The sequence below is a fragment of the Nipponia nippon genome, unplaced genomic scaffold (assembly GCF_047370975.1).
Source record: "Nipponia nippon isolate SJK-2023a ecotype South Korea unplaced genomic scaffold, ASM4737097v1 scaffold_5, whole genome shotgun sequence".
NCBI lineage: Eukaryota > Metazoa > Chordata > Aves > Pelecaniformes > Threskiornithidae > Nipponia > Nipponia nippon.
Window position 1 is genome coordinate 41,398,336 of NW_028262369.1, and position 13,760 is coordinate 41,412,095.

The 13,760-nt window shown below is 44.7% G+C and overlaps 1 protein-coding gene across 2 annotated transcripts in view; it reads left to right on the top strand.

The window, feature by feature from the left end:
* Positions 1-10,469: 10,469 nt before the first annotated feature.
* The window catches only part of SNX7 (sorting nexin 7), a 30,854-nt gene continuing 27,563 nt past the window's right edge, over positions 10,470-13,760 (top strand). For both annotated transcript variants that reach the window (XM_087730603.1, XM_087730604.1), the window contains exon 1: positions 10,470-10,724. In XM_087730603.1, the coding sequence (XP_087586729.1) occupies positions 10,536-10,724 (189 nt within the window). In that variant the 5' untranslated portion in view covers positions 10,470-10,535. The remainder of the gene's footprint in view (positions 10,725-13,760) is intronic.

A 13,760-nucleotide genomic window follows, 5' to 3' on the forward strand; every position in this document is an offset into this window, starting at 1 on the left:
TTCTTTGGTAGATTGATTTTATCATTCGCATCCATAGAGTATTGAGCTTTGAAATCCTCAGTTACATACCTATTTGTTTTCCTTTTGTCATTTAATTTTCTCTGAATCACACATCATACATTCTTCAATCAGCTCATCTACAGTATCTTCATTACTTAAACAAAACCTTAAAGTTGGCCTCTTACCGATGAAGTGAAAAAACTGTCAGCTATTACCAGCAGAAATAACCAGTATTATTAGCATTGGTTCGCCAAGCTATACTGAAGAAGTTAAATACTTCCATATGTGGGGCTGCCCACCCATATGGTCACAACTCCTGGTAGCACTTAAAGCTTTAACCATGCACAAAATATTAAAACGTAAAATGCTTTAAAAAAGATCCCTTTTAGTAACCGAATGCAACCCTACAGTATCCTACAGACTCACAAAATTAATAGAATTTTCCTAACTATCATTCCCTAATTTTGAAGCGCTTTTGATTCAAACAACATAGCGACACTATTGCTACTTCTTTCTTTAATCTGCCTGATAAATTAATGTGCTATTCTCTCTTTTTTGATTACCATGCCCTGTTCCACACCTGTTTTTCCACTACATTCTTGTAATCCTTCTAACATCCCATATTTTGCTGGTCCAGCTGATTATATTTGCATACAAACATTTTAATTACTCTTTCCTGACCATCGTTTTTTACCCAGATTAATCAAAATCCTTCTGCTGATTATAGCACTTAACTACAATCCTGAAGAACTGCTCCGGCCCGCTGCTTTTCCCTCCAGCAGGGTGGGCTGCACTCCCCTCAGGGAGCATCTGACCATCTCCTCCCAGCTGTGCCGCCGGCTGCCCCTGCCCAGCCGCAGAGGAGAGGCAGGCAGCGGCGGCACAAGGCGTCTCCCCCAGGGGTGCATCCAAGCCCCAACAAGGAATCCGTCCCTCAGACTGCAGAAGCTGGGCCAGACTGGCTTGCCTGACTGTTGTGATGCAGATCATTATTTTCCCTTCTTGCTGCCCATGTTTCTGCTGGCTGCTAACGCCACCATCATTGGAAGACACTCGAATTCACTTCTGTTTACAGGAGATACGTTGGGCAGTCCAAAAACCTCTCAGCCCTACCCCTCATTTCTTAGTTTCAGACTCATTTTACCAATTACGCCAATCTCAGTCCCCAGAGGCAGATTACCAATGCTATTTCCTTATTTTCAGCTTCCTCGGTATGCTGCAGTACGCGTCATCATTCATCTTTTGGTCAATTGTGAGATAATTTGTATCCACTCCACTCTGCATTTTGGTTACCTAAAAATTGACTGATTCATTTGTAAATAGGCATAATTTTGTTTTAAAGCCATTATCATTTCAGGCCATACTTTTACTGGAGACTCATTCCTTCAGCTTCTGTGCTGATCTGTACATTACTTGGGTTTTTGCACTATAAAAATAATAACGAGAAAAAAATGATTTATTAACTAGATCATACTTTTAAATATGTTGCAGAACCAGAGGACTATTCAAACCTTTTTTCATCTGGGTTTAAGTTCATAGCTACCGCGTTTGCTTTTACTGTTGCCTTTCGCCTCCTTTCCTCACTCCTATCGGGCATGTATTTGCGTTCAGGTGTGCATGTGAAATTAAGGATAAAGTTAAAAGCCATCCACACACCAGCAGCACATTTTCATGGGAACCTTAGGCCAATCTCTTTGTTGCCTTGTGAGTAATTTGCATGGGTTCTGCTAGAGCACAGGAATCATGAATCTTCTTGGGGAATGCTCCGAAAGCCCTAAAAAGGCACATAGATATCAACAGAGATTTGCTCCCATCTACCCAATAACTTTTATCAAGCAGAGAGGATAGCTGAAGGCAAGAACGGCCACCTTGTGCTCCAGCACTATATCCAAAATACTTGTATTGCCTTATCAGCATAGGGCTTCAGACAGAAGCCATACAGCTTATCGGGAATTATATTAGATATTTTTGGCAAAGTGGGAACCAAATCAAAGTCTCCCATATCGTACATCATTCCTCCTGGCAGCTTGAATGGCTTTCTGAAACAGAAAGATGCAAATTCACATGAAGGCACCACTAAGCTATTCCAACCTGCTAAAGAGCTGAAGTAATTCCCAGCTGATTCAAAACCAGATGAGTTTACCACTGAGACCCTTTCCCCTACACTCAGCTACTGAGTGCCGCATCAACAGAGGCTGCCCGTCTAAGGGGCAGCCTAAAGAGATGCTGGAATGGTTAAATTGGAGTTTGAGCAAACCCAAAAGGTGCTCTCAGAGATGCTGTATACGGAAAATGAACCTTTTCCACCAGTTGTTCTCTGTTCATTGCTGTCTTCCTCATGTATATCACGAGAACAAGAAATGTCACCAGTCTAAAATTCTGGCCTGTTTCATTAGTTTCATATACAGCTTAGAAATAGGAACAATTTGGTAGTATAAATCATTAAGTCAATTTAAAGAGGAATTCTTACAGAACATCAAATCAACTACTGCAGAACACATGGCCACAGGCTGAAAAATGCAATCTAGCAGATAGTCATTTGCTGTCTTAAGTGATATGACATAGGAAAAAAACATACTATTCTGTTAAGGCTTCAGAAGTTCAGTAAAGCCAAAAATAGCATGCAGCTTCGCTTGGCAGATAAGGAAAGCAGAGTTTTATACTTAGAGCAGAAGGAACTGACCTCGCAGATTTCCAAACTTTTTCACAGTATGGTGTAGGTTAAGTGTAAATATTGTACTACACACCTCTCAAGTTCTCCTATATTCCTTTCATTTTCTTAAGTCTATAGCATCCTTCTAACCATCGCTTATCAGAAAGATGAATAAAGAAGAGAAATTTCAGGTATTTAAGCTTTCATCTAACATGACAGGGATTTAATTCCTAGGAGCTGGGGAGGTACACCTACTCTTCCCTGCAGTTTCATCTTGCCTAACAACTTTTCTCTTTCTCTCAGTGGAAAACAAGTACCAGTGCTGTCGAATTACAGAGCTCACTGTAACTCCCCAAAATACCGTATTTCAATGCCACAGCCCATCCACAAACCTCATTTTAAACACAAGTTCTCTTGCAAATCCATTGGGTCAAAGTCCTAGGTGCTCTGCTATCACATCATCCCCAAGTGCAATTCAGTTGAATAAAATAGGGACCTAATTAATCCCATTGTTTCCCCTCTAAGATACAGACCAATCTGGTCTTTCTCATTTTCTCACCACCGAAAACAAAACTACTAATAGTTATTAAATAAGAGAAAACTGCAGGAAGGATACGACTGCTTGTGCCGCTACTGTAAACCACATCTGCTGGAATGAATGCTTTCTTCCCCATCTGATCCAGAGCTCTTGCAGCCGCAGTCGGACCATACTATCCAAAGCCGCTCTGTGTCTCGGATTACGTCTTGGCATAAAGTCTTGACATTTAAATTGTTTCCTCTGCTCTTTTTTTCTAGAATTTGGCAACAGTTCTTCTCAGTATTTGGAGACAAATACTTCTCAGTTTTGAAGACAAAGAGTCTCCAAAATTGTACACAGTGCAAACACACCAAGACATGCTAAGAGGAAATAAAATGAAAAAAAAAAAAAATTTCTTCTTTGGGCTACAAAATGAATGAAGTCTACTCTCCTGTGTACTTGTGCCACACGTCACTCTCGCGTTCACTATCCAGCATTCCCACCAGATAGATGACCTGCCTTAGCTAATCCCAAGCAAGACACGCAGTGGTGAGAGAACAGGCAGTAGCCGCTTCATTGTATTTCACCTGTTCTGAGCAGAGGGAAACAAATACTCTCCGGCACTTTACTGTCCACTAGGAGCAACTGATATCTTTAAAGCATAAAGATATTTTGGGGGAGTTAAATATAAAATAAGGGGATAATAGTAGAACAGCTGTCTACTATACTATCGGTTTCATATGTATGTACGCTGTCAGGAAAGCTTTGAGGTTTTCCGAAGAATTTTGCCTAAGTAAGGGGTAAAGGATCAAGCCAAAATGTAAAAAAATATTCTTTCACCTATAAATCTCTCTCAGCTCTTTTTTGGGTTCAGGCATCTCTTTTAATGATGTTGAAACTATTTTGAGTTATTTAGCAACTTTATAGCAAATAACGCAAGGAGAAGAATAATCTTCTGTTGGACGAAGTGCCAAGTTTTCACGCAGGGCTTTGCCACACGTTAATATTTGATAAGGAAACTATCCTGAAACGTTGTAAACACAGTTGCTTCCATTCTAGGATTGACGTCTTCTGTGTTGGGCAGGCTCAGCGCTTGTCTGATAACATACATTGTTCTGTTGGTCACTTCTGAGTCTCACCAGTTTCCAGATTTTTAAAACAACCTCCACTATTAATTGACACGCATCATTTGTTTGCAAGGACTTAACAACAGCTCTTCATAATCTGAGGGCAGCCTTTGCCTGACAGGTTGCGAAAAAAAATCAGTTACACTCTGTGTAAATGGCAAGAAAGGTATCCATGAAACAAAATCAGAATTCACACCTGAAGACGCTGCAGTTACCCTGTCAGGCTGTGTGGATTTCCTTCCAACTCTGGCAGACTGTAATTGTTTACTTAACCTGGATATTGATTGTACTTAGGCTGCTGGCTCGCTTCCTTCAGCTGCAATTCTCATTTTGGCAGTTTCACATACATCACTTAAAATTCCTCTCTGCAGCCGCGTTGTTCACATTCTTTCCTCTGGGTCATAATCTACTATCCATGACCATACTTTTATTTCTGCATTATGATGATGATGGGGTTTTTTACATTTTCTGATCGCTGTAGAACAAAAAGGGACAGTTTTTAGCAAGAATGACCTTGAACCACTGTCCTTTACAATTAGTATCGTACAGAGTTTTATGGAAGAGAAGAGCTCAGTGACACAAGATAAAAGTGAGAGATTCTGTGGCAGTGTAGCTGTAGAATGAATTTTCCACGTGTTTTATGAATGACTATATACATATCATTTTCTATCAATAAGTATTAAAGTATTAATGAGGTCCCATGTAGATCCCAATTTTATGTCAATAGTTCATGTGTGAGTCTGAGGACTAAAAAAGCCTTTCATATAAAAACTTTCTTAATAGTCATCCTGGTAGTGATAAGCTAAGGCAAGAGGCACACAAAGTTTCTGTCTAAAAAAAAATAATAAATCTATTAAAACATCATGAATACAGAGGGTTAATTCAACCACAATGTGCCTCCTGGACTGGTTTAAGTAGGCTCACCTACCTGCCAGCTCCCTTTGGTAAAGTCTTTTAGGGTCACTGATAGCGTGCGTGAACAATAAAAGATTGCTAAATCCTTATAAAGCAATTCTGTAACGGCTAATAATCCTTGAGACAACAGCAGGCCCTGTGCCTAAAAGGTCAAACAATGATCACAGGTTTGCACAGTATTTTCAGAGCCTGTGTATTACACTGCAACAGCTGAAATACAGATTTCTTCAATTTAAATGTGTTATAAACAGACATCTGGAAATGAATAACATTCATATCAGTCACTGTCATTTGTTTTCAGATATTTAACAGGACCACACCCGGTCATTGATAAATAGGTTAAGTGAGGTTCAGTATTAATCCGTTTCCTTTTACCAGAAGTTCAGAGTTCCCGAACTATGCATCAGGAAAATTAAAAATAGAAAGAACTCAGATTCATGTATCAAATTAATTCAATAAGCCTTGAAAGGTATGTTAAATATTAATATATTTGTTGCATACTTTTGGACTAGGAGACACTAATATTTCATCCCATGAAGTACAGATTGCTAAATATACTATTCATCAAAAAACAAGAACAGCAGCAATTATTTGGAAACATGAAACCATTCCTTCAGCAGAAGAGACAATGCTAGATTAGAGCAGATGGGCTCTATCTGACAACTGTGCAAAGTATTAAAAGAAAAAAAAAAATCAATGCTTTCATATCCAATGAAGCTTGGCAACTGTTTTTAGATATTGTAAAAATTATGAAACCCAATAACGCTTCACCTGGAATATTTTCATGTCTAAAATTTGGCAGAGTCACATAACTTAAAAGGATAGCAAGTCTCTAGATATCGATCAGGACTTTGCACATTCTACAATGTCATAAAAATGATCTGCAGCTATAAAAGAGATAACATGATTATGAGTACACTACATTGTAATTTCCTTTGGGCAGTCAGAAAGCAAAGACAGTCTGATAGTCTCTGAAAAAAATAAGCTTGGAGGATATCCATTGTCTGACAGATAAATCATTTTACAATATTCCAATTAAAGTACCTTCCAAACTTAAACTAATAACAACAACAAAAATAACAGAAGGGCTTAACAGTTACCTTTCAACCAAAACACAACGGGCAGCTGAAAAGATAAGCAGCTCACAACTTATCCGAGAGCTTTAATGCTCTGGCTCCTTTCCCAGTTCAGGCATGGAACACAAACAGTTAACCTTATTTTGAGCCATTATATGGAGCTTACTATAAAGCTTGCTCTAATAAATGGTATGATATGAAGGTCAGCCCTTAATTCACCATCAAAATATCTTCTGGGCGTAAACATAATGACTTCTGCTTATCCACTATACAACGCTGACAAGAATGCTACTTGACAAAGCATTTCAGACCTAGAAAAATGTTCCCATTTGCATCCAGGTGCCGAATGTCAGCAGATTCACTAATATGCTTATTATTTGCACTGCAGTGGTGGAACAGAGTAAAACACCAGGAGCCCTCCATACCCCGCTACTGCCTGGCTAGGGAGCCGATGAAATAAAACAAGATTTAATCCTGTCCATATCGCTGTGCGGCTGGTGAAACTCGACAAGTCAGCATTAAGTATTCAAAGTGGTATTGTGGCCTAAAGGGATCACATGCCGCCTGCACCTGAGAGCAAAGGAATAGCTCGGTTCTGCTTCGGTGTTTGTAAATTTAATTTGTTCAAGAAAAAGCAACTCTGGAAGGGATTACTAGCTAGGATCAACACTCTTACCACAGGAAAAAGGGAAAATGCAAGTAGGAATAACATTGACATTTTTGTAATACAAAATAGCTTTTTGGGCTTAAGTGAATAAATAAAAGTTGGAGGCGGTTGCAGCTCAGCCCCGGCATATGCGAATACTCCACTCGGTGTTCCTGAGTGGGAGGACCTGGAAAGGTTGAGTATTTCATGAAGATTGCACAGGTATTTAGAAAACACCATATTTTACAAAAAGTTAGCATTTATTTAGCAAAATATTGTTGAGTATTGTCTCAGTGCAATAGCCATTTCTTTTAATAAGTGGGGCAATAATATTCATGGCATAACATCCGACACATTGACCCTTAATTATTGCCAAGATCTAATTCCACAGGTTCAGGGAAGGATATCTGTGGTTAAACGTGTAAATTCCAGGCGCTCAGGAAACACGGAGCCCGTCGGCATACGTGTGCACATACACACATTGAAAGGAAGAATAACCAAGATCTATAGCAATGCACTTTTGAAATAACAGTACGAGAGAAACCTGCAAATCCCCTCTGGCCAGTGTAGCTCTGTATTTACGCTACCTGCAATATCTCTGAATAGCACGGTTATTCAACTGTTTAAAGTCATCTCTGGTCGTACAGCAGAAAATGAGTAACAAATTCTGGAGTCTGTAAAAAGCTCTTTTTGCTAAATACTGCAGGGGGAGAGGTGCCGGCAATCCCACCGGGGCTCAGCACGGGAGGGAAGGCGCCCTGACGTTACGTCTACTCCCTGGGCCCTTCCAACAGAGATTAGGGACAACTGGGGTAAGAGGGTGGGGAGGGCAGGTGAAAGCGATGGCAGAACAGTCTCCTATTTTGTTTTAGCATGGGTCCTTGCGATGATTAGAACTCCGAATAACTGTTAAATGTGATGCATATTTTCCTGGAGCGAAGGACAATGAATACCTTTTCCTCACAGATTGGTACTTCAAATATAAAGCACAGAAAGATAAGCACTGCCAGCAAGGAATCTAAAAATATGTCTTGTTAAGCTTGATTAATGAGCTAATAAAAAGCTATAATAAGAAAAAATCCAATTAAAGCATCTTGTGAGATTTCTCTCAAACAGAAATAAAGAACCCAAGAGAATGGTAAAACTTTGAAAAATTAGTATGATCCAGATGACAGCCTTAGTATTCAAGCCCACAGTACATCAGTTTTATACTTTCTTTGACTGGCTGCCCTTTATTTATCATCTTTGATGTGTGCTGTCTGGAATCCTGATCCTTGATGACTTTTCTTTTATTTTGTTATTGCCTCACAAGCGTAACATCTGAATTTAAATACAGACATATTAAAAACTCAGGCATATAGGCGTTTTAGGTACTTACTCTATTCAGAAAACCTGTAGGCCTCTGGCACAATGCGCAGCACTTAGTGAAATAAAGGCAAAACCAGAGGAAACAAAACTCATCCGCCACCTATATAGTCAGAAAACAAACTATCTACGCTTGTCTTATCATTGATGTGCACAAGACAGAGTAGAAAATTTATATTCTGATATTCACTTTCCATCAGTACCTGGTACCCAAGGGTAAGCAGAGGATACAGGGGCAGCGAGGACACCGGAATGGAACTGTAAAAGACGCAGAAGTGGGAAGAGCTGTAGATTTGGTGCTGGGTGAGAAGCACCTGCACCGCAAGGAACCCCAGCCTGCACCTTGCAGAGGCTGGAGGCGAGCAGCAGCCGGCCGAGGGCCGGTGGCAGCCTGCGAGGAAGGCAGCCCACCACAGAAACCCGAGGTTCCTCAGAGGCACAGAGACGGGGACGCTGTTGCAGCAGCGCAGGGACGCTCTACACAGGGTCTGAAGGAAAAGAAGCCTGAGGATCTCGCCCCAGGGCCAGCCGTTATTTTAAAAGTCCAAAGTGCCTATTTTAACTTACTGAAACATAGCCTGCCATCAGCGAGTACCCGAGCACCCAGGAAAGGTGCGTCCCATCTCCCTCTGGTGGCCGACCCACGGGAGAGAGCAACCTACCGCAGGAAACACCCGTCTGTTAGCCAAAATGTGCGCGGTCGCTTCTGCGCAAAGGTCCGCTCCCCAACCCACAGCTCCCTCCGAATATTAGTTCTGGTTTTGTTTTTTTAAACAAACATTGAAATGACTTAGTATACATTCTCTAATTACACAGGCACATTCTTTTTCTCTTTGCGCAGTTCAGTGAATATTTAGTGTTTCCTTCTTTCAAGTTGCGGCTCAAGACTTCACTGAAAGGCATGAAACACCAAATGCATTTCCTCAACTGCCAGGAGTGTTTCACGAATGAATGCTTTTCAAAATACTTTCTTTTGATTATGGTGTTTGCCTTTTCTAATTTGACAGCGAGGGAACCAAGGTACACAAAGATTACGTTCTATCTGCCTGTTTAAGTACCCACCCAGGACTCCTGAAGCCTACGTTACCAGCAAAGTTCCCACTGACTTCAGGCGTTTCCGACGGAGCCTGGGAAGACATGCCTTGTTCTACGCCGTGCAAACGTGGGCCTTGCTGCCGTGCCCCGCGCCGCAGAGGAGCTCCTGCCTTCGGCGCAGAAGCTGGCCGCCGAACCCCGCCGCAGGCGAGACCGGCCTTCCCTCCCTCGACCCCGCTGCTCCCTTCCTGCACGGCCCCGGCTGCTGCAGCTCGTAGCACTGCTCATCGCTTCCTATTCAACACTGGCAACGTCGAAATCCCTCCATTCTGATGTTTTTCCTTTCTGCAGCCTTACTGGTTTTAGATGCTCAGTGTCCCTCTCCCCGCTCCTTTTCAGATGCAATGTGGTGTCAGTTTATTCTCACAAGTAAACCTCTGACCCCAAAGTAATCTCTGGCCTCAACGTCGGCAACCACAGCAGACCCCAGGATGGCGGAGTAAGCAAGCCAGCCCCCAGCCAGAAGCGAGGGGACGGCCGTCCGAGGCACGCAAGGCAAGGCGGCGGGCGCGCTTGCTGGCTGCCGCCCCGGGGGCGCAGCACACGCTTCTTCCAGTGACCCCGGCCGGCGGCAGCAGCGTTTCCCGGGCCGCCCCCGCGGTGGCTACCCAAGGGCGGCTGACCCCAGCCCGGCCGGCCCGGGCCCTCAGCAAGCCTGCGGGCGGCCAAAGCGGGGAGCTGCCGACACGTGAAGCAGCCCGACGCCCCCGCAGCTCTGTGAAAGCCCCTGTGGGCGTTGTAAGCAGCCGCAGCCGCCGCCGCCGCCTCCCCGCCGGCCTCCACAGCGAGGCTGCAGCCTCACCGCGGTCCCACCGCCCTCCGAGGGGCGGGCGAGCAGGCCCGGAACCGGGGCCTGCCGGGAGGGGAGGGGAGAGGAGGGGAGGCGAGGCACGTCCCGTCCTGTCCCGTCCCGTCCCGTCCCGGGGCAGCTTCCCGCTTCCTCCCGGGCCGGCAGGGCGGCCCTCCCGCCGCCGCCGCTTCCACTCCTGCGCACTGGGCGCGCCCCCCGGGGCCGGGCCGGGCCGGGCCGGGCCGGGGGCGGGCCGCGGGCGGGGGCGGAGGAGCGGCGGGCGGCGGGCGGCCAATTGCGGCCCCCGGGGAGCGGCTCTGGCGGGGCCGCCGCCCGCGCCGGCAGGGAAGGATGGAGGCAGAGGGCCGGGTACCCGCGCCGCCGCTCCCCCCGCCTTCCCCCGGCGGCGGAGGAGGGCCCGGGGCCGGGGCTGACCCCCCGGCGGGTGTCCCCGGCGCGGCCCGGGGGCCGCTGCTCGCCGCCGCCGCCGAGGTGCTAGCGCTGGACGATGAGGAGGACGACCTGGAGGTGTTCAGCAAGGTACGGCAGCGCCCTCGCCGGGTCGGGCCGGGCCGGGCCGGGCCGGGCGGGCTGCTGGCCCGTCCCTCGCTCGCCGGCACTTTGCCCTGCCGTGGCCTGGGGGGACGGGACGGGACGGGACGGGACGGGACGGCCCCGCCCCGGGCGGCGGCGATCGCGGCCTCTGCCCGGCCTCTGCCCGCCCGCCCCGCGCTCGGCCGGGCAGCTCCGCTCTCTGCGCCCGGGCAGGGCAGGGCAGGGCAGGGCAGGGCAGCGCAGGGCAGGGCAGGTCCGCTCCGGCTGCCGGCCGCTGCCCGAGGAGAAGCCCCCCGGGCCTCCGGGGGCCGCCGAGCGCAGCCGCAGGCAGCCCGGCGCCCCCGGGCAGCCCGGCCGCCCCAGCGGAGCCCGGGGGCTTCTCCTGGGGCACGAAAAGGGGGGTTGGTACCGCAGGCGAGCTCTGCAAGTCATAACTCCTCTTACCTTAAATTTGCCAAGTAATCTGGAGTCTCCGTAACCTTATCATCACTTAGCATTTGTCATGTACCATATATGTATCTGTAAATTAAATAAACAGTCGTATTTAGTAATTGCGGTTGTATTTAAATACAAATAAATATTTCCAAGTTTCATTTTGAGTTTTCTTCTAAAAGGTGAAGGGAAGTCTGGCACTTTCACATAGGAGGTTCAAGAAGGTAACATCTGTATTTTGATGAAGGGAATAAAATGAATGTAACTGATGATACGTTAGGGTCCACGTTTGAAAGCACACAGGTAGCTAGGGATGTGGGCGCCAGTCCTGCCAATATTGCCGAATTTAAGTAATCCAATGAAGTGTGCCATAGCTATCGTGTATTGTTTCTCACTTTGTACTAATTTGGTTAAGATGAGACTTACCTCTTGCCTTCTCAGCCATTGAAGAAGAGAGCATGTCATGGATCTGTTGGCCTTACCAAGGCAGCATCTAAAATATAGCATCAGGACATACAGACCGCTAAGGTGGAAAGAACATGTCTAGGGGGCTTAAGGCCCTGCTCACCTTCTGAGACTTCTGAAGTGCTGTGTGACAGGATGTGTGACACTGGAGAGACACAGCAGACAGGCTTCCTGTTCGAAAATGTGACACCCAACGTATTTCCAGTAGGGCTGGTTGTCATATGAATTAAATGTGTATTTTTTATACTTCTGTAAACGAGATACATTTCTTGGTATGCATGAATGAAAACATTGGAATAAGAGCTTCATTCTTCGAAGCTATTTATGTAAACTTTGACTGTAGTAAAATTCTTGACGTTCATGGATTTTAAGGCCAGAAGGGACTATTAGGTGATTTAATGGACCATAACATGCAAGAGGTCAGGCTAAATTTCACCCAGTTATCTGTGTGTTTCTGAAGCATAACTAGGGTCTAGCTAAATCATGTTTTCTAGAAAAGCACCAGTCTTGATTTGACATAAAGAGATGAATGATTCACTGAACTTGCATGCAAAAGCAGTGCTAAAATATAATTTTAGTTGTTTGTTTCTTACTTTGAATCCTTTTGCTTTTACTAGGTAGGCTCAGGCAATTCTGCACGCAGGTACCTGCCTATCAATACAGCATATCAACAGTTATGCTGCTTGGTTGTCAAGAGCGATGCTCCTTGGGAATAAAAAATAAAAACTAGTGTAGCTGATACAAGTTACTGCTGCTATATGGCAAATATCTATATCTAAATTTCTTCTGCCTGGATTCATGCCAAATATTTCTTACTTCCATTAAATCTTAACTACTATTAGTGCATGCCACGTGATAACTTATTCTTGCAAACAAGAAAATTTGTCATACTATGTGAAAATACAGCCTTCTTTCCCAAGCTTGGACATCTGCATTTAGTGGTTATATATAGACCAGAAATTCACAGTTTGCTTTCAGGTGCAATCTGAGGGCTGCTCTTTTGAGCTGATGAAAATCTGTGAGGTTGGTTGGGGATTACACTCCATTTGTTCATGTTCCATATATTCAAGGGAAACTGACAGGCCAAATGAAGCTTCAGACTAAGTTTTGTAAAACTGATTTTTCCATAACGTACTGTTCCAGGACCACCTTGTTTTAAATTGTATCTTAATGGGCTTTCTCACGCCACTGTCTTTAAGGTAGTGGTATAGCATTTGCAGGCCAAGCGGGACAGCAGCGGCAGTGCGGTGCTCGGTGCCTGACACTGACATCGACTTCATTTTTCTCAGTTTAGTCAATGAAATGTACCAGCTACCAAAATGGTGAAAAATGAGATTCTTAGAAATTGTCAGCCTCAATACCATAAGTTATTACTCAAGATGTAGACACAGGGCTTTTATTTTATGAAAATTCATAGACATTTAACCTGGTAGTGTCATAAACCATTGACCCGGTATCCTGTGACATAGCTCAAATATTACAGACTAGCATCTTCTTCGGCAGCTCTGGTGAAGCATTTCATGATGTGACGTGCATTTTGCTTTATCCTAGTTTCTGTTACCATGGGAAAAGTTCTGAGGTCTTTTTGGCAGAGACAACTTCTGGGGGCTGAGTTATGAGTCACACAAATGCAATGTTTTCAACCTGCTTTTTGTCCATGAGTTTCAAAGGCTGGAGTACCACGTATATCGCAATACCCATTCAGTTAATCTTTGCCTTCCTTGTTAACTGGTACGGTGACCTAGCATTGACAAAGCTATCAGCACTTCGGTTAATAGTTAAAATCATTAGCAGCTCTTCTTTCAAACTCTCTTTTACAGTGTTTGTCTCCATTTCATAATTACAGAAAACTTAATTAATGGTATTTCTGGAAAAGATGTACATGCCACTTCAGAATTGCATAGAGGCTAATTTTTCTTCCAAAACAAGTCGATCAAGGATTTGAGACTGATTTATAAGTGGATTTTTTGGCCAAGGAACTATTCTGTCTTCCTGAATCTCTTTGCTTCTTTGAAGAGTGCTCCAACAACTCCGCTATTCTCTTACAAGACAAATTCTGCCACCACGTCCTTTGTCTCCAGACCTGCTTTGGATCCCTGGCCTCAGAGGACTGCAAGCTCTGGA